The sequence below is a fragment of the Mesoplodon mirus genome, assembly GCF_964341445.2.
Source record: "Mesoplodon mirus genome assembly, chromosome: 11".
Classification (NCBI taxonomy): Eukaryota; Metazoa; Chordata; class Mammalia; order Artiodactyla; family Ziphiidae; genus Mesoplodon; species Mesoplodon mirus.
The window spans coordinates 53,239,278-53,261,122 of NC_138987.1; the positions used below are offsets into that span (position 1 = coordinate 53,239,278).

At 44.2% G+C, this 21,845-nt stretch overlaps 1 protein-coding gene across 4 annotated transcripts in view; it reads right to left on the minus strand.

Annotated features, from left to right (window-relative positions):
- The window catches only part of SLC38A1 (solute carrier family 38 member 1), a 71,310-nt gene extending 50,092 nt beyond the window's left edge, over positions 1–21,218 (minus strand). Inside the window, exons 1-4 of one of the 4 annotated variants that reach the window (XM_082635390.1) lie at positions 20,541–20,850; positions 17,986–18,119; positions 8,274–8,388; positions 3,725–3,930 (exon numbers count right to left, since the gene is read on the minus strand). In XM_082635390.1, the coding sequence (XP_082491516.1) occupies positions 3,725–3,846 (122 nt within the window). In that variant the 5' untranslated portion in view covers positions 3,847–3,930; positions 8,274–8,388; positions 17,986–18,119; positions 20,541–20,850. Of the gene's footprint in view, positions 1–3,724; positions 3,931–8,273; positions 8,389–17,985; positions 18,120–20,540; positions 20,851–20,870 lie in introns of those variants that run through there. The other 3 variants (XM_082635391.1, XM_082635389.1, XM_082635392.1) reach the window with 3 other exon arrangements.
- Between the last annotated feature and the right edge of the window lie 627 nt (positions 21,219–21,845).

The following is a 21,845-nucleotide window of genomic DNA, read 5'->3' on the forward strand; positions in this document are numbered from 1 at the left end:
GTCTGCCCTGCTCCAGGCACTATTACCATATCATTACAAGGTACAAGAGATATAAAAATGATTAAGATGGGTCCTTCTCTCAAGAAGCTCACATCTAGAGGAATGTCTAGAGCTCATTACTCAAAATGTGGTCCATGGACCAGCTGTAAGGGCATCACCTGGAAGCTTGTGAGAAATTAGAATCTCAGGCCCAGTACCAGAGCTACTGAATCAGAATCTGCATGTTAACAAGGTTTCCAGGTGTTTCACATGCACATTAAAATGTCAGCAGTACTGGTCCAGTGGACATTTCAAAAGGCTTTGCTTTGTAAAGCAACTATACTCCAATAAAGATGTTAAAAAAAAAAAAAAAAAAGGCTTTGCTGTTCCAGGTATAGATTTCTATGACTACAACCCACAAATTAGGGCATGAAATAAAACAACTGAACTGGAATAAGAGCAGGTGTCCTAATGCCCAAATGGCTCTACTCTATTTTTTTTTTTTTTTTTCGGTACGCGGGCCTCTCACTGTTGTGGCCTCTCCCGTTGCGGTGCACAGGATCCGGACGCGCAGGCACAGCGGCCATGGCTCACGGGTCCAGCCGCTCCGCGGCATGCGGGATATTCCTGGACCGGGGCACGAACCTGTGTCCCCTGAATCGGCAGGCGGACTCTCAACCACTGCGCCACCAGGGAAGCCTCTCTACTCTACTTTTAACTAAACTTAATAACATGATTCTTAAGGTATCCTAGTAGGGAGTTTCCAGGCAAAGCTATCAGTTACACGCCAGCTAATGAGAAGTCAACGTTTGTTTTCAACATTTTCTCTAGCTTCCTAAAAAAAGGCACTGTTACCTAGAAGTTCACTGTTTTGGGAGATGGTTCTCCTAGATTCATATAATTGGGCCTACCTTCCTCCCACCAATGTGAAAAAGCTAACAGAAGAGTCAGAAGTATTAGGTGTAGCTTTGCAGAAATCACGGGTGGGGGGGGCGGGGGGTGTCTTTTTTGATTTTTATTTACCTTTTGGCTTCATGCTGTAATATGTTGTTTTTAATTTTCATTGTTCTAGAGCCAGAAATGAAGCAAAATTCATAAACCATGTCAGTGAAAGAGGGGAGATAAAATAAAGCAATAAATGCATCACACCACACTTGCGACAGTGGAACCAAATCCCGCAAAACAAGAGGCTGTACAGCCCACATCTTAGTCATGGTCTCTGGGGAAGTGAGCTCCCCTGGCAGGCACCCCAAGGGGCGAGAAGGGGTGCCTCCTCCTACTGCAAGAGGTTGTCACCTCCCAAACAATACTTTTTCTTAGTAAAACTTTTAAATATCAAGTTCAGATCCTAAGCTGAATATTATAAAAGGCTCTCATTTTAGGTCCTCAAGGTTTACACTGCTTTGGGAAGGAAGCTTTGTGATAAACCTAAAATGTGCTAATTGTGAAATAGCTGGAATCCCATCCACCACCGTTAACTGCGGGTCAGCAGTGACTACAGAACAAACACCCCAGGGGCCCAGAGCAGAAAACAGCACTGGTAGAGTTTAGCAGAGTTTAATTGATAGTAGAGACTATCTTTTTCATTCACGCCCGAGCAGTTTAATCAGAGGCAGCATGACAGAGAGGAAAGACAGGGATTTCAGACAGACCTGTGTGTGCCCTTGAGCAAGTTATTTTATTTCTCTGAGCCTCCATTTTCTTATGGTACACTGAATTTTTAAGTTTTCCTTATTTGCAAAAGAATACATTGAATGATGTTATAAGGATAAGTGGTAATATATGTAACCACACCTGACACTCAAGAAGTGGTAGTTATGCTTAATAATTACACAGAAAAGGTGAGAGAAGCAAACTTGAGTTCAACAATAAGAAATATCACATGGTGAATGATACTTGGATGGCAATGAGGAAGTATTTGGGTTGGAGACTTAACCTCTGAGAATATGTAAGGAAGAGAACAAGGAGGAGGGGCAGGGCTGAAACTTCTGAGTGTCTGTAAATGATGGCAGCCCAGTCAATTACACATTGTATCAGAATGCAGAGCAGATTATCAGAAATGATTTCTGTGAAGATGCCTGGTTAGCTGACATAATGTTTTCGTCTTCCTCCCAATTTCCTTTTGACCCTGCTCCCGCAAGTGTAGCATGGCTGGTGTTCTAGTAAGTAGTCCCCGTATATTCCACTCTCTCCTCCCAGCCTTTTAGGAGGCCTCAGGCTTCAAACAAACCTCACCACTAACTCCCAAGCTGGAGAGCTTCCTGCTAAGGGATCCATATAAGCTGACTGTAAAATCAGAGGGTCAGAATTTGCAGCAACATGGATGGACCTAGAGAGATTATCACACTAAGTGAAGTAAGTCAGAAAGAGAAAGATAAATTCCATACGATATCACTTATATGTGTAATCTAAAATATGACACAAATGAACTTATCTACGACACAGAAACAGACTCACAGACACAGAGAACAGACTTGTGGTTGCCAGTGGGAAGGGGGTGTGGGAGGGATGGACTGGGAGTTTGGGGTTAGCAGATGTGAACTATTATATATAGAATGGATAAACAACAAGGTCCTACTGTATAGCACAGGGAACTATATTCAATATCCTGTGATAAACCATAATGGAAAAGAGTATGAAAAAGAATATATATATATATGTATAACTGAATCATTTTGCTGTACACCAGAAAATAACACGGCAATGTAAGTCAACTATATTTCAATAAAATACATTTTTAAAAATAATAAAAAAATAAAATCAGGGCTTTCCTGGTGGCGCAGTGGTTGAGAGTCTGCCTGCCGATGCAGGGGACACGGGTTCATGCCCCGGGCCGGGAAGATCCCACATGCCACGGAGCGGCTGGGCCCGTGAGCCATGGCCGCTGAGCCTGCGCCTCCGGAGCCTGTGCTCCGCAACGGGAGAGGCCACAACAGTGAGAGGCCTGCGTACCGCAAAAAAATAAATAAATAAAATTTAAAAATAAAATAAAATAAAATAAAATCAGAAGGTCAGAGAATGCCCCAAATCATTAAAAAAAAAAAAAGATATTTGGTCCTACTCTTGTAACTTAAGAAACACAGGACCCAAGGGTTGGAAGGACTTGCTGAGGCCACAGCTAAGGGTGAGAGCTGCCAGGCCAGCATTCTTCCTACCCGCCCCCTACCTCCCCTCACTCACTGTATCTCTTCTTTTCTTTCTCTTTCATGTACTATTTCTCCGTTTCATGTACTGTTTCATCTACTATTTCTCATAGAGCCATTTGGCTCTGTGTTATTATTACTTAAAATCCATGTTACAAACGATGCTTGTAGTGACGTATTTGTCGTTTTAACATGGGAACATTGGCAAATGCGACTTTGACCATTCCTTGATTAACATGCGGGCAAGGCCAGATGACTGTAGTACACATTCAGATATGGCACACAGTGAAATTCCAACAGTTGGTCTGATTCATAAACACAGAGCTTTTTGAAAAGTTAGGGCTGGTTGGGGTCCAATGTATTTATACATTTTTATTAGACTCAATTGAAAGATTTGAAAGGATGAATAAATTACTTTCCTATTTGCTTCATCTGCTATTGCAGACGATGCCCAACAGATGTCACATATGAAATTCAAATTACATCTTCAAATGGAGCATAACTTTAGTAATGAATAATTCAAGAGAATAACTGAAAACCAGAATGATATTTTAGAGACATTTCTTTCATTGGAGAGAAACTGTTCGTGGAAAAATACTCACCTATTTATCTGACCATTTTCTACCTCGGTGAAATCATTGGAATCATTGCTAATGTTATCATCTTCGGGCACTGTCATGTTTTGCAATTCAGTTAATTCAAGTCCACTTTTGAAATGCATCATGTTTAGAAAGTACCTGTCGTCCAAATCCTCCTTTTCTGAGTGTATTTACAAATGGATAGCAGCAAAAATATAAGGTTCACACCCCTAAAATACAACACAAGGAAAAATAATTAAACATATGAATATCACCACTGATTACACATAAGCTATTACACACAAATGATTTGCTGATAACATTAACTTTTACATTTTGCTATTCAAAGCATTAAAGCAATCTTGGCACATCAAGTTATAGAGGCTGTAAATTTTCTCTTTCATAAATCTTCCTCCATTTTTAACTATAAAATGAGTCATGTCCCATAATCTTTATGCTCACGTTCATAGGAATACCATGTGATCTGTAGGCGATAGAGATGCCCTTTTATGAAAGAGTGTGTTTAAAAGGAAAGCGAATAGGTTATTTTAATGCATCAGACCACAGGGCACACATATAGCTGGGTACAGACTGAACAGACACAAAAGCACCTCTGATTTAGCAATCCCAGTTTAATAAAAATGCAAATCCTCAATAAATGGCAAAATGCAGGATCAACCACCCAACCTGGAGGTCAAGCAGCAAAGGACAAATCTGTGTTTTGAAATTTAGCAAACAGTTTATCCATCAACTGCAAGAGATTAAATCAGTGTCTTCAGTCAAATCACTCCATGTCAGGGAGTTAGGGAATTAAAAACTCATACTCAGGGGATTTAGGTTAATCCACCTGAAACTGTATTTCCTCACAGAAATGAAAGACTCGCGGAGTTCACAATTTCTCCCACATGGATGACTGTGATTTAAATTTCTGAGTGGTCACCAATAATATATAAGGGGGTAAAGAGTTTCAGACACACAGCATCACAAATCAAAAAGCAGGTGGCAACAGAGGTATGGTACTATGATTTATTATAAAGAACACATATTTGGTCTTTGTTCCTATTTCTGGTTCACAGCTCCCCAGACCCTTAGAATTTCCTAAGTGTTGAGAGTGATAAATGTCTTTAGGTATATTAATGAGGTGACTTTGGGAAAGCACCTACGGATGGGGGCTGGTTGCCAGTGGAGCCAAACATGTGATTAGAGGGTTGGAATTTTCAGTCCCACCCCGTGATTTCCGGGGAGAGGAGACAGGCCAGAGCTTGAATCAGTCACTAGCGGCCAATGAGTTCATCAATCATGCCTATGTTACGAAGCCTCCATAAAAAGCAAAAAAAGGAGGAGGTTCAAAGAATATCCATACTAGGGACCCAGAACTCCACCACGTACTACGCACCAAGCTCCACAAGGACCGAAGCTCCTGTGTTGAAGACCTCGCCCTACGTATCTCTACATCTGGCTGTTGATTTGTATCCTCTGCTATCTTTTGGAATAAATTGGTAACCTAGTGAGTAAATGGGTTTTCCTGAGTTCTGTGAGCTGTTCTGGCAAATTAATGGAACCCACGGTGGGGGTCATGGAAATCTCTGATTTATGGCCAGTCAGTCAGGAGCAAAGGCAATACCCTGGGCTTGTGACTGGTGTCTGAAGTGAAGGGCAGCCTGTGGCATGCAGCCCTTGACCCATAGAACCTCATTCTATCTACCGGTGGACAATGTCAGAACTGAGGTGACGATTGGTGGTGTGGGGAAGCCTACATACACACACATTGGAAATGGGTCCAGGAACCCTTTTAAGAGGTAAATGCAACTTCAAAAGTAAGGCCTGGAAAGGTATAGGAGTCTCACTGAGATAATCTCAGTGAGGCGATGGGGATCATGGAATGAAGCAGAATGTCAGCGAGATTTTTTTTTTAACCTCCAATGGATGATCCACCTTGGATGATGTTTTGATATTTTGTCTGATCCTGAATTCCATAAGATAACTGTAACCTAGTTAAGAGTCAAAGCTCCAATGTGCCCATCTAAGCACCCTAGTATATCCGAAGAAGCATTTTGCTAACTGGTAATATTTTCAGGACCCCTAGAGAGTACCCTAGAATGATACTTCTTTAAGAATTTCCTTCCTCTCAACCTAGGGTCAAGATGGGAATAAAGACGCAGACCTACTAGAGAATGGACTTGAGGACACAGGGAGGGGTAAGGGTAAGCTGTGACAAAGTGAGAGAGTAGCATGGACATATATACACTACCAAATGTAAAATAGATAGCTAGTGGGAAGCAGCCGCATAGCACAGGGAGATCAGTTCCGTGCTTTGTGACCACCTAGAGGGGTAGGATAGGGAGGGTGGGAGGGAGATGCAAGAGGGAGGAGATATGGGAACATATGTATATGTATAACTGATTCACTTTGTTATAAAGCAGAAACTAACACACCATTGTAAAGCAATGATACTCCAATAAAGATGTTAAAAAAAGAAAAAAAAGAATTTCCTTCTTCTCTTCCCCACAGCTAGGCCCCACCTTACTCCTTTCCATTCACACCATCTCCTGTCTAGAATGAATCTTCCCTGGTTCCAGGATCCTTTACAGCTTACACAAGATAAATAGTGTCTAATACCTCAGATTCCAGGAGCCTCACCCTTCCTGCAGGGCAGGGCCTCTCCTGGAAAGTAGGAAGCCAGGATGGGAGACTGGAGCTCCCCGAACTCCTGGTCTAAGGCTAACCTGGCAGCTCAGGGCTGATTCTTCCAGCTAGGGTGGTAGTGCTGGAGCCTGGGCCACGACTAATTGCTTTTGGTGTCTTCACACAGCAGCAGCATTTACAGCCTGTCTTTACTTTGCAAAAGTTGAAGCACATTAGAAAGGTTAAACCCCCTTGTCACCCCTCGGCCCCCTCTGAAGAAAGATGCACAAATGGACTGGGCTTGGTAACCCCTAGGAGTCTTGGCACACTGGATCTTGCCTGTATGACTCCCTCAGAGGCTACTAAAGTGATACCGTAGGGCTGCTAGAAAGTTCACTCAGTGGGGACTTCCCTGGTGGTCCAGTGGTAAAGAATATGCCTTACAGTGCAGGGGACAGGGGTTCGATCCCTGGTCAGGGAACTAAGATCCCACAAGCCACGGGGCAACTAAGCCTGCGCACTACAACTACTGAGCTCGTGTGCCTCAACTAGAGCCTGCGTGCCGCAAACTACAGAGCCCACGTGCTCTAGAACCCGTGCCCCACAACTAGAGAAGAGAAAGCCTGCACGCCACAACTAGAGAGGCGCCCACGCACCACAACGAAGAGTCCCACATGCCTCAACAAAGATCTCGTGTGCCGCAACTAAGGCCCGACACAGCCAAAGAAATAAATTAAATAAATAAATAAATAATAAAATAAATAATAAAATAAATCTTAAAAAAAAGAAAAAAAAGTTCACTCAGTGGATGGCGTTTCCAATCTGGGATAAGGAGTCCTTTTCTCTCTAAAAACTTGTAGGAAACAGGGCACTAGACAAAAAATTTCTTAGGAGAGGAAATGTTGACTAACAACAGATCTGGAGTCTACTGTTTGAATGTAAACTTTCATATCAATATCCGTGTGTGAATACAAATATATACTACACATACATACACACACACACACACGTGCAATGGACAAAAAAGGAAAAGAATAAAAAGAATAGAGTAAGTTCTGGCCACTAAAATTATGTCAGTATTAGGCAAATGCCAGCACTAAGATAATCACATAGGATACATTTTTGCCTTTGGCTTAAAGAGAAATTTATTTTTTTCACAGTTCCAGAAGTCCAAGATTAAGGTAATGGCGAGTTTTATTTCTTCTGAGGCCTCTCTCCTTGGCTTACAGATAGCTATCTTCTTGATCTGTCCTCATATGGTCTTTCGTCTCTCTGTGTGTTCTCTGTATTGTAACCTCCTTTTCTTTTTTTTTTTTTTAATTTAGGATAAATTTTTATTGTTGTGAAATAACCTATCTGAAATCTAACTTATTCTTGAAAATAAAAACTGGAAAAATGGGGAAAATTGAAAAGTTAGTGACATCTGTCACTAAGGTTGAGGCCACACTTAGGAAATACTATCCATTCAATTTATTATATACTTATTGAGTGCTAGGTGATGCAAGGATTTTTAAAGTCTGAAAAGGATCTGAGGCAGCTTCACAGAAAAATCACATTTGAATTGGCTCTTAAAAAAGAAAACAAAAATTTTCTGGTTCTAAAGCTAATATATACCCACTGTAGAATCTTTAGAGCGAATATTGTACAAGAAACCCCACCACCCAAAATGGGCCGCTGTTAGAGTTTCATGTGCTTCCTCCCTTCTTTTCTTCTTTTTCTTTCTTTCTCTCTAGCTCTCTCTCCTCTCTCTTTTTTATTTAACATTGGAATTTTAGACTGTTTTTAGTCTATTGTTTTTCATGTAATATTACATAGTATGCATTTTGAAGAACAGAAGTGCTTTTTAAAAGTATATTAGTTCCTTATTAATAAATAATACAGGGCTTTGTAGAAAAATTAGAAAATACAAGCTTACAAATGAAAGAACAAATAAAAAGAAAAAAGTCACCTGTTATCTCAGCAAGCAGAGATGATCACTGTATATATATTGGAGTATAACTTTCAAGGATTTTTCTACACACATAGATATAGTGCCTGGCACACAGTAGGCACGCGATAAATATCTGTTAAATGAAAAGAATGAGTACAAAATTTTAAAAAATATGTATACATTTACAAAAATGGAAATCATACCATAGAGTTTTTAAAACATATTTTTTCACTTAACAAGATATGGTCTCCTATCCTGAGTTATGTCCGTAAACACGGGTCTACACCATTATGGCAGATGCTCCTTAACCGCTTGATTGTGCCATAAATTGACATCCAACCTACTACTGCTAGACAGTCACACTGCCTGGTGGACAGGAGACTGACAGGTGGAGATGGGCCCTGAGCTGAGACTTTTCAATGAAGGAGAACACGGCCAACAACAAAGACACAGGAAGTGCAGGTTGAGTTTAAGAAACAAAAGAATTATAGTTTCACTGAAAGATTGAAGCAATTATCAGACTATACAGTTAATTAAAAGACCGAATGGGGTCATCATGTGAAGATCTTGACGTTAACCCAACCACAATTACTATCTCCCAACATTTATAATAGGTTACAAATGATGGTTTACTCAGCACAGAATATTTCTGATCCTTTACTGCAATCTTGTGAGGTATTCTTAAGAAGCATTATTATCTTGCCATGCTTATTGGTACGTTTTACTAATAGTACCAATGTAAAATACAGAAACTTCTTCTCTACTCTTCATGGTGATGTGCATCAAAGGAGAGGATACATAGAGAAACCTGGTTTGGTCTTACGTTGGTCTTACATTGCATACGACCTACTGAAACAAGCAAGACCTTCCCATATAAAGTGACAGTATATCATAAAACATTTGCATGATAGAGACCAAACTGTACAATAGAACAAAGAATAAGTCCAGAAAGATTTCAGAGACATACATACATACATATGTACATACAGGAAGGAAGGAGGGAAGGAAAGAAGGAAGTAAGGAAGGAAAGAAGGGAGGGAGGGAGGGAGGAAGGAAATTGGAGCCTGGAGAAATCAGGTAAGGTTTTACAAAGAGTGAGGACTTGAACTATGTCTAAAAATAGGTAGGATTTAGACTGGGGTAGGGAAAGCATTCCTTGCACTGGAAACAGCACAGGCAAAGACATGGAGGCCAAATGTGCACAGAACACCCACTCAGATGAATCTAGCTACAGCAAAGGGAGCAAGGTACATGTTCTTGAGTAATAAGAGGTTATACTGGTTTAGCAAAAGCTGATTAAAAAATTGTAGAGAGAAAACCAAACCAAAGAATATACTATAACTCAAACATTGTCCAAAATTACTTTTGGGGATAAATAAACAAAAATACAATTTCAATCGCTAAGACACTGTGTGATGGATTGGCCCACTCAATATTTGTTCCCACTTCTTTCTAGTCCAGTTCTGCATCTAGAGGATAGAGAGTTGAAAACTACATTTCCCACATTCCTTTGCAGCTAGGGGTCTAGAGAAGATTTAGATTCTACCAATCAGAGAGCAAAGTGGTGGGGTCCAGGCACCCATTTTGCTGGTACAATTCTAGCAAGTGCTACAGACAGCACTGGAGCCAACAACTGTGGCTATGAATTCCTGATCATCAGATTTGGCCTAAGTGATGTGCTCCTGGAGCATATGTTCAATGAGAAACTGGCTTCCTGGCTTCCTGATGGAGGCACAAGAGCTGCCCCTAAAGCCAGCTGAGTGGTGGTGTTCTGGTGATTCTTCCTAGACACCCAGCCTAAAGCCTGGTCTGCCATCTTTCCTAACAATTTTACAGGCCTTAATTCCCCATATTCAATCCCTTTTGCTTAACATACACAGAAGGATCTCTGTTAATATGCAGCTAAACCCTGACTGATATTAACTTTATTTTTTCCTCCCTCTAAAATGTTATATTATGGAAATTTTAAACATATATAAAAGTGGACAGAATAGAATAATGAACGCCCATGTAGCAACTTCAACAAGGATCATTTCAGGCCAGGCTTGTTGAAGTTTTACCCCCACCATCACATAGAATTATTTAACAAAAGATCCCAGATATCCTATCATTTGTAATTATTTCAGCACATATCTCTAAAAGGTCAGATCTATTTTTAAAACAATATCACCATATCATGATCACACCTAAAATGTAACAAGAATTCCTTTATGACTTTAAATATCCAGTCACACACACTTAATTTCAAAATTGTTATGAATCACTATTATTTTTTTTTTATTCTGAAGAATAAGATCACACCTCTCCCAGCTCAGCTCCTGAAAATCAATTATGACCGCTAGGTCAGTGGTTCTGAGAATGTGTTAGGTGTAAGGCCAATGACGGTCCTGGTCTTCCTGCCATCTCTTCCCATAACCAACTGAGCCTATTTACACACTTGAGGTCCCTGGCTCACCGGGCTCTTCACTGTATTTTAAAGGGCCTCAAACAGGCTAAACAGGTTAATTAAAATGTCAAGAGTCCTTGCTTTTGGCAAGATTGCCTTAACTTGATGTGATAATCCTAGATTCTGACTGGCAATGTTATACATCTTTGAGTAAAAAAAGTGGGAAGTGAATTATTTTCAAGTTGTAGTCAAAACTCACTGAACAGTATACTTAAGATCCAGATGTTGCATTCCATATCAGTTATATTTCAACTAAAATAAAAGCTTAAAATTGATAGTCTTTGAAAACCTGGGGTCTTTGGGAGGTGGGGAATGGCCTTCAGTAGTGAAAGGCTGGGACTCAGTAAGCACTCTCAGAAGAAAAGGTGTTTTCTCTCTTCTTACTCAAAACTCATGACTTATCCAGTGTTCATGTCTCAGCTCTGCTAGGCCTGGGCCTCCCACTTTCTCTCTACTGGCTTCCCCGACTTCTGTCAATCACGCTCAGCCTTCTACCTGGAAAGTAATCTTGAACTATCACCCCTCCCTCCTGTCTTTACTGCCAACAGTCTTAACAACTTGCCCCTGTCCTCATCACTCCCCTGAACCCAGGATCCACTGGCAAATCTGGGCTTCACCCTTCAGGAGATGTGTTGACCCTGGGCAAGTAGGTTAACTTCTCTTTATCTCAGTGTCCTCATCTGTAAAATGGAGATAAAGTAGTACCCACCTTACAGAGTCCTTATAAAGACTCCATGATGGGTCCATGCTCGGCCTGATTCTGGTAAGCGAGGGTGACTGTCCCTGCTACTATTGCTACCTCTTCCTAATCAAGGCAAGTGGCCTTTTCTCGGTCCTCATCCCTTCACTTGCCTCCACAGGAGGGTCACTGTTTCCTGACCTCCACCAGCTTGCCCCTCGCCGCATCCTCCTACACGCTGCCTCCTGCCTCCTTTGCCAGCTCCTGTCCTCCTCCCACCCTCGGTGTGGGCAGCCCTTCTCCCTCCACTCTTCCTCTGCAGACTCCAAACTCTTTATTTTGTAAGTTTCAAGCCTGAAGTGTCAGGCTTCACCCCACAAGGGCATCTTTCATATCTTTTTCCCCCCAGGCCTTTTCATTTTACAAAACTAGAAATCCTCTGCGTTTTGAAATAGGATCTTCCTCATAAATACTACTTGCTAATGATCACGTCACTTAACATGGCATGTGTTTCTTCCTCTGTCAACTGAGAAGGCTGCAGGGGAGAGGCAATCTCTCAGGTTCCCTCCTGCTCAGAAAAATTTCCACAAATTCTTTTCAGACCCCAGCTGCCCGCCGGACCTCTCCACGTGGATGTTTGCCATGACCTCCAACTCCACGTGCCTCACTGAACACATCACCCGACCTCACACATCAGCTTTTCTATTTCTGTTCACGATAATGTTCGTTCCCCTCCTCACTTAGACATGGAACCCGGATATCTAATCAGTCCCCAGGTCCTATCAACATTCTTTCATACCGTCCCTTCCTTCCTCTCATTCCTTCCGGCTCCCCAGTCCTAGCCTGGCCAGTCGCTTCCCCCGGTGCTGCCTACCTGAGCCCGACCCACTTCAGGAAGATGCAGGTTCTTCCTGAAAATCCATGTCTTGCACATTCCTCTTCCCCCCTCCTTGCCAATCATAACTGTTCCTAATAGCTGAATCCCTAGAACCTCAAATTCAAGGCCCAGATTGCTCTTACCTCTCTCTTTAAATTTCTCTCCCACGATGTTCCTTCTGAACCTTCCATTCCTGTGATGGATCTACTTATAAGCAGTTTCCTGCTTTGCTTCCACCATCTTGGTCCTAACATACTTCCCACAAACCCCTTTCCCATCAAGCTCATGCTCATTTAAGTACAACATTTCTTTCAAAGCCCATCTTGCTGGCTTGCATGCTTTTTTTTTCTTTTTTTTTTTTTTTAATTTCAAGCCAACCTTCTCTGTGAGGTCTTCCTCCAATGACCAGCTCATGATTGACCATTTACCTGTGATGAATTCTTACAGCACTTTTGTATAGATTACTCATTGGCTTATAGCAAGAGTTCTTATATATTTTCATGATCTCCTTATGGAGTTATCCAGTTCCCTAATTATTATACGTTTTCAACTTCTCGAGGACAGGGACCACAGCCCTCTTAGCTCCCTAGCACACGGTGATAGTAAATATGTTAACAATAATGGTGATGACTAAATTGAAAAAGCAAGCTATGATAATCTGTCTATAGACAATACAGCAGCAATCCTCACAAACACAATTTCACAGGAAAACATAACAAAAATGGGAAGTTAAAGGAAGCAACACATACAGCCCCACAGCACAGTTTTCATTAAGTCTGCCACTTAATTTCTTTTACATTTGATCCGGGCATGTGAGAATTACGTGAAAGTGCATTTAAAACTGTAGAGTACTATATGAATGGAAGGTATTTATCATGAACATCCTGGCCACTATGCCTGGAATGTTTGAGAACTCTTGGCATGATTTCTACAAGTTCAGAGAAAGGGTTGTATTAAAGCAGTGGTTCTTTTTTTTTTTTTCTCATTTTTTTTTATTTTTATATATATTTTTTTATTAGTTTCTGCTTTATAACAAAGTGAATCAGTCTGGGGACCATTTTGGCACCCATCTGACCATGCCTGGAGACATTTTTTGTTGTTACAAGTGAGAGGGTGTCGCAGGCTTCTAGTGGAGAGAGATGCTGCTAAACACCATACAATGCACAGGGTGGCTGCCCACAACAAAGCCTTATCTGGTCCCAGAGGCCGAGAGTGCCGAGGGTGAGAAGCCCCCTGTTAAAGGAAGCTCACCAGAGGATCAGGACTGAGCATTTCTGCATGGGGCAGAGATGAGCTGCTTACTTCCCTGGACAGACTGCCCCCTGCGTCCTGTCTTGTTCACAGTATCCCAGCATCTGCTCCTACCACTCCACAAGGCTGTTCAGGTTCCCAGATGATCTTTTATTTTCTTAATTTTTATTTTTTTACTTAACTATTTCATTTTGCTGGAAAATATTTGACTAGGTAATACACGTACATAGTACAACATTCATAAAGTACAAAAGAGTCTACAGGGAAAAAAGCCTCCTTCACTCCTTATCCCCCAAGAAGTTCCCTCCCATGTTTTCTTCTATAAGAAGAAAGTTTTATTTTTTACATTAAAATCAGTTTTATTTTTTACATTAAAATCTTTGACTCACCCAGATGATCTTTTAAATGTCTGTTATCAACATGCCCAGCCTATGATGTTGGGGAGTTAACCTACCCATATTCAGATGTTTGGAAACTATTCTGATTTCTCAAAGTCAGAAAATATTAATAAACTCTAGAAGTTAATGAAGTTAATCTGTGACTCTGGATATAGGAGGACAGACTGTATATTACATTACAAAAACTAAAGTTTAATTTAATTAAAACAGTGAGTGTCTTTGAGCAGTATGAATACCACAAAATTAAAAATCTTTCTCATCAACTGAAAATTCATGGATTTAAATAATTACATACAGAGTTTAAAAACAGCTTGGCATATTATAGCCTTTGAGAAATTCTTTTTCTTTGCACATGTATGTTTTTGCTATAGTCATATCTGTGATCAAGGATTACTATTGAACTGAAAACAATGAACAGGAGTTTATTTTTTTTAAGTCCTAGCTATTATGACAGCTAACTTCCAACAAAATACTCTAGGAAAAACAGAAATAATGACAATGTGAAAGCACCACAAAGTGCTTTCAAACTGCATGTAAGGAGGTTCATTTATAAATATAAACATGAAAAAATATGCCTTTATTTGAAAAGAGAAAATATAATAAAACACACTATAACTAAATACCAAATGATGTTATGGACCTTGAACAAGTTTTTTCTTCTCTTTGGACCTTTGTCTTAGATGGAATCTGAAGTTCAGATTAACTGATGCACTCTCAAAGATCTCTCCCAGTTCTAAAATCCTCTGAATTTATGATTCTGTAGACTGTTTCTTAATGAATCACTTTCATTTCAGAGATAAGAAGATGGGCTTGTGGACAAGTCTTTTGAATAGGTGACTTAGACTAGGAGTATTCAGTTCTGACTACACACAGGAATCAACTTGGGAGCTTTAGAAAAATAACAGTGATAATCTGCCCCCCTAACGCACACCAGTTTCTGATTCAATTGGTCTAGGATGGAATCTAAGCATGGATATTTTAAATGCTCTGTAGGGGATTCTAATGTGCTGCCAACATTAAGATCTACAGATTACATTGGATTGGCCAAAAAGTTCATTCAGGTTTTTCCGAAAGATGAGTATGGAAAAACCCGAACAAACTTTTTGGCTAACCCAATACTAAGGGTTTAAAAAGAAATGCAGCAGGAGCCCAAGCTGGTAAGCTGAATGAGCAAAGCAGACTGGGCACAAGAAACTGGAGAACATGTGTCTCATCTATTTCAGTAAAAGTAAGACAGATCTTTTGGTTTCTTTTCAAGAAATGCCAGAAATCCAGGTTTTAAGTGAAATTCTGATACTGTACTTAAATGCTGACAACTAATTCCAAACAATTTTAAGAGAACATGGAGGTCCCACAAAATCTACCCACAGGTTTCATTTGGTTCTATAGCCACCAGTTTGCAACATATACAAAACCAGTTCAATAAACCAAGCCCAGCTTTTCCCCTGTGCTCTGTCCTGCTGCTCTCCCACTCAGAGCCTCCCCCTCCCAGACCTTGGGCCATAACCTCTCCCTTTCCTTTTCCTTTCCATTGTCTCTTTCTTTTCCAATCATCTTCGTCATTCCTAAGAGATGGAAACTGAGACCCACACATTAAATCTTTATTTGGCCCTGGCTGTATCACTGGATGGGCTTCTACGCCTGGGAAAATTCAGGTTATAGACTGTAACCTGAGGCTGTGACTCCAAGATGTCAACAACTGGTGAGCTTTGCCAAGTCAGGGGGAAAGCCAGTCAAGCTCGTAATTTCACATTACCAAGACTTTATCAAACAATATATGGATGTCTTCATTTAATTTCTGCTTTTGTTTTGCTTGCTTTTAAATCTAAACCACTGTGTATGAGAATTATCCCTGTTGTTTTTTTTGTTTGTTTTTTTAAAAAATTCCTGTCTGGGCTCTGCCGCAGGATGACTAAATCTGAATCTCTGGAAATGGAGTCTGGGCATTGGTAGCTTTTAAAAGACTCTAGGTGAGTCTGATGTGAAGCTCACGTTGAGAATCGTTCATCTCTACCCATCTCCTAAAACTGCAGATTAGCAGTGTGTTTAACTCCAGACGACTATCATCTTGAGTTCTTTTAACTTGTTCAAGGATGTCCTCACCTCTGTTCTCATTGTACCTTCACAACTCTGTGAGTTTGGCAGCCTGGACACTATCATCAGCATTGGACAGATGAGAAAACGAGGCATTAAAAATGTTAACTGGGGCTCCCCTGGTGGCGCAGTGGTTGAGAGTCCGCCTGCTGATGCAGGGGACATGGCTTCGTGCCCCGGTCCGGTAAGATCCCACATGCCGCGGAGCGGCTGGGCCCGTGAGCCATGGCTGCTGAGCCTGTGCATCCGGAGCCTGTGCTCCGCAACAGGAGAGGCCACAACAGTGAGAGGCCCGCGTACAGCAAGAAAAAAAAAATGTTAACTGAGTTGCCCCAGTGGACCCAGCTAGTTATTGGCAAAGACACACTGTAGCTTCACCTGAGGCGGAGTTCCTTGACTGCAACATGGCTGCTTGCAGTTTCTCCAAACCATGGTGTTTCCCTATCACTGAATTCCTTTATGCTTAGTAGTAACCCTAACACACAGGAGGTGAGTAGAAAAACCAATGAATAAAATGCGATCAACTTCCAGAAATAAGTGTAACAATGTTTTTTTTTCCTTATCATACTTAACCCTTCCCTTATTTTATTTATTTTTTATTATTTATTTATTTTTAACATCTTTATTGGAGTACAATTGCTTTACAGTGTTGTTAGTTTTTGCTGTATAACAAAGTGAATCAGCTATACATAAACATATATCCCCATATCCCCTCCCTCTTGCGTCTCCCTCCCACCCTCCCTATCCCACCCCTCTAGGTGGTCACAAAGCACCGAGCTGATCTCCCTGTGCTATGCGGCTGCTTCCCACTAGCTATCTATTTCACATTTGGTAGTGTATATATGTCCATGCCACTCTCTCACTGCGTCCCAGCTTACCCTTCCCCCTCCCCGTGTCCTCAAGTCCACTCTCTGTGTCTGTGTCTTTATTCCTGTCCTGCCCCTAGGTTCATCAGAACCTTTTTTTTTTTTTTTAGATTCCATATATATGTGTTAGCACACGGTATTTGTTTTTCTCTTTCTGACTTACTTCACTCTGTATGACAGACTCTAGGTCCATCCGCCTCACTGTTTTTAAAAGACTCGATTTAGGGTGTTTCTAAGGTGTCCTTCTGTGAAACCTATGACGCTATTTGGAATGTGCTTCCTTCCACGAACCTGCACACCACCTTTCATAGGTGCACATTCTCCCAGGGACTGAGAACATTCAGGTAGTTTCCATTAAGGTATTATTTTCAGAGTATTTTCAAATGATTAAATATTCATTGAATATTAGAGGTAAGGGGAACTTTCCTCATCAGCTTCCCCCATCTCCTCTGATAGATGAGAAACCTGAAGTCCCTTTTAATTCAATATATATGGACCAATAACACTGTGCCAAGCACTGCACATCCATTATCCTCATTAAACCTTCTGAATAACTCATCATACCACTACCACCACGTTTAACAAATGGGGGGGAAATAAATGAGGCTCAGAAATGCTAAAAAAAAACCAAACTTGCTCAAGGTCCCCAGACTGATAAGTTGAGACCTGGCACTGATTCAAAGTGTATGTCCTTATCCTCCACCTTCCATCGCCTGGACTGATGATGGTGCAAAAAGTGAAAGATAAATCTTTATGAAAAGGTGAGGTGATCAGTGGACACATTCGATGAGGTAGAAAAGTGGCATTTGGGCTAAGCCTTCACAAATACATAGCATTTCAGTAGGCATTCCAGTTTGGAAACAACATCCATATTGAGGCAGAAAAGTGAAAGGAAGGGTATAGGGTGAACTGGGAGAAAGAGGTGAGGATTGTGGAGGGTCCCGAGTGCCCCGCTAAGGAATTTAGACTTTAATTGTAGGCAACTGGAACCCACTGAAGGTTTTCAGAAGCAAGATGAGTTTTAAAAATGAGTTTTAAACATATAGATCCCATGGAAGTGTCGAGATTGAATTAGGGGAGCACAGCTTGGTACGGAGATCAGCTAGAAGCCCGTCACACCTCCTTTGCCAGATACTTCACTCTTCACCACGCACTGTGCTTGCATCTGCTCCCCTGAGTGCTGGTTTCTTCGGCGCACCTCCATGTCCATTTCATCGTTCTTGTATCCCAACCGACCGCTGCAATTGCCCTGTCTAGGGCAGATAACAGAGACCTGAACACGGGCAGTGGGAATGGAGATGAAAAAACAGATTTGTGGAGCATGTGTAGCACCTGGTAACTGCTTAGAAGCGGAGAGAAGGTAGAAGAGAAGGAGAAGCAGAGTAGAAAAAGACTCTGACGTTTCAACTTAACAGGGGAACAAATAATGAGATACAGAAAGAAAGGGAGGGTCAACAGTGGCACAAAGTGCTGAACAAGATGTTTTGGCCAAGGTCTCAATGCAACAGGCATTTATTAAGCAGCTACTTTGTGCTGGGCATTAGGGGAACAATAATGAATTAGCCTGGTCTTTGCCCTCAAGTATCACCCAGAGGGAGGAAAAGACAGCCTAGCAATAACCAGGTTCCTGGCCTCTTAGTCTCAGGACAAATGTCCCCTCTCACACAGGCCCTCCTAGAGAGTCATCTGTCTCAAGCACCCTCCCCCATCACATGATCCTGTTTTATTTCTTCATTGCTGGAACAAATCTCCAAAATTCATTTATAGGTACATTTATTGTCTGTTTCCTCCAGGAGAATGGAAGTCTCACAGAAGCAGGAACTTATTCTTGCTAGTTGCTAACTGCCACATAAACCCTCAGTAGGAAAAACTCATTGAATATGTTGGAGGGGAAAAAAAAGTTAATAAACGTCATCAAGGTTAAGACCTCGAGGCAAACTAGGTGAGTTTCTCGATGCCTAAGGCGACATACTGAGAACTGAATTAACTCTGAAAGGTAAAGCCATTTTGAGATTGGGGTCCAAACGCAAATCCAGGGGGCCCACCATGGATCAGAGCCCTGACTTGGCTGTTTTGCATAGATTTCAGGAATACCCACCCAGCGAGAGATATTTAACAATGAGGCCAGCCAGCCGCCTGGCTCAGGTTTTATTTCAGTTGTCCTTCTGACGTCAGAAGAAGCACGAGTTGCTGCACAGTTTCTTCTATCAAGGTGACAAATTACAGCCTTGTTGGACCCAGCAGCCTGCAAACCATAAATTTATTCTCTCCTCCCCCTTATATTAAAAAATTTTAAACCCACGGCAGAGATGTCGGATTCCTTTCCAAATGCAAATAAATCCTGTTTCCTAGCTCTCGGGTTTTTTTTCACTCATGAAATACATCACCAGGGATTCGTATGCGAAAGTATGTGATCCTGGTGGCAGTTAGGTTTTCACCGTAGAACCAGTGCAATGAACACCGGCCGGGTCCGCGCCGCAGAGTGAGACACAAAGGACTCTCAAAATTGTAGCACCACCTTCCTAAGCCGAAGACAGCCTGTGAAAGGCACCCGAAACTCCGTGACGCGCTTACCGCGAAATTCCTTTTGCCGCCATATGCACTTGTACCTTCTCTGACTACAGTTCAGCCCAAACCCAGGGCCGGGCGATTGCGCAGGGAAGCGGCGCCCACGCAGCCCTATAACCTGGAGGTCCCAGTGGGTGCTGAGGAGCCCGATGCTCCGGGAGGCGGATTACGGTGGGGGGCGGGGACGCGCACCAGGGCGAAGGAGCACTTTCCTCCGGGCACGGCCGCGGCGAGGTTAAAGGCCTTTTGTGGCAACGTTTAGGGAAGCGAGCGAGATGCGGGGGTGGAGGGAGGAGGTGGGAGTGCAGGCGAGGACCGTCCGCGCCCGCGCCCCGCGCAAGCGGTGGCCTTTTGTTCGCCAGCTCCAGCGGATCCCAGCCCTCAGAGCGGCACTTTTCTCTTTCTCTCCTTCTTCATTTGGAAAAGAACTTCTTTGGGGCGGGAAAGGGCAGTGAGTCACTGCCAGCATCCTTTAGCAATCACCCCCCCCCCACCTCCACCCCACGGCCCGCATCCTCCCACTCCTATTCATACTGAGAGCGGGGCAGAGCTCGAGAAGGGCCGGCAAGCGTGCTCCCGTTTACTCGGGCTCCGCGCCTCCGCTCCCCGACCCGCGGCCAGTCCCCGAGACCCAGACGGCCGCACACACAGTTCCGAGAACATCACATGCCCTCCTCGGGGCCCTGCGGACACAGGAAATTCCCCGCAACTGCCCGGCATTCAAACACTCCTCGGGTATGCGGTCGCGCCCTCACCTCGGCCGGGCTCTCCAGACCCTCGTGGTCCCTAACCCCCGTATGATTGAACCAGATCTGGTGCCACAATCTGCCCCTAAGAAAACAGACTCCAAAAGTAAGCCAGAGCCCATGCAAAGGTGAAATAAGGGGCTCCGGCACCTCCTTACACTGTCGTGGGCGGTCAGGAGAACCGGGGATCTGGACTTTTCCTAAAAGCAAAATCCGAACGCATCCGGCACAGCCGCGCACTCCTTCCTTTCTCGCCGCATGGATGACTTCTGCGTTACCGCCTCCTCTCACATCTAAAACATCCCTTTCCTCCCCGCCGCCGCTCCCTCAGCTCTCCCCGGGAACGCGAAATCACCTTACCTCGGGCAATAAAGGAAAAGTGGCAAAAGGAGACGTCAAGGTATCCGCCCTTCCGGGATTTTCCCCCGGCCGTGCGATGTCCTTTGTGTCAAGGCCTGGCTGCCTCAGCGGAGGAAAGGTGGCCTCCGTCAGTGAGGTCTGGGCGGGGAGGCTCAGCGTGGCGTGGCGGATTTCCGAGGAAGGTGAAGGGCGGCGACCTTCAGGCGGGGCGGCGTGGCTGCCCCAGCCCGCGCTCTCCTGTCTCTCCTCCTCCTTTCGGGGCCGATTGCATCAGAATCTCCCCCCACCACCAACCCCCACCCACACGGTGCTCGCCAGCCTCGCACTTACATCCACATGCTCGGCCGCCGAGGGTCTCGAATCGCAGTCATTCTCCTACTGGGGGGCGCGTCGCCCCTGTGCATCCATGGCTCGTGACGGTTTAGCTGGGAAAGTCAGGCTATTCCTCCGCATCCAGCGTGCCGTCGCCTCCCCTCCTGCACGCCCGCTCTTTAACCGAAGCTGCGTGTCACTCAGCGGTGCCCGTCACATGGTGCCTCTGCCGGCGGCCGCCCCTTGCTGCCTCCTTGTCGCCGCCCGCCGAGGATGCAGCGACCGCGGCCGGCGGAGGCTGAGCACCCGGGAGGAAGGGAGGAGTGAGGGAGGGGTTGCGGGGAGTGCGTGTGCGGGGCGCGCCGGCAGTGGCACCGGGAGCAGAGGCTGCGCGCAGCCTGGACACCTGCCCCACGCCCCGCTGGGGCCTGGCAGCGAGCCCAGAGCCCAGCTGCGGCGGCGGCTGGAGAGCCCTCGGGGATGGAGGAGGTGGGGGCGGCTTGGAGGGCGCGGAAGGAGGATAGGCGGGCTGCGCCCTGCGGGACTGGGGGGCGCTTTTGGGGTCAGCGCCAGGGCCGGGCCGCGGCGCGGGAGCGAGGGGAGCTGCATTGTGGGAAGGGCGCCGCGTGAAGATGGCCGTGGGAGTGGCTGGTCGGCGCGCAGCCCCGCGAGCCGCTAGCGGCGCAGGAGCCGCGGGTATAGAGGGAGCAGCGTGTCGGCTCCCCCGGGAAGGCGCCGAAATGGCCGGGGTCGGCGGGGAACGCGGCACCTCTGGAAACCCTTTGTCCGCAACCCGCAGTGGGAGGCACCTCCTCTCTTCCGGATCCAGCACCCGCAGACCTCGCCAGCCCTCCCCGAGATCTGTTCTGGGGGGCTCTGTTTGGGGGATTGGGTGGTTTTGCTGAACTGCGGGCGCACTCTGGCCCGGCGGGGAGACCCCACGTGATTCCGCTCCGGGCTCGGCGCGTCGGGGTTCAGGGAGCCCGGCGCTCC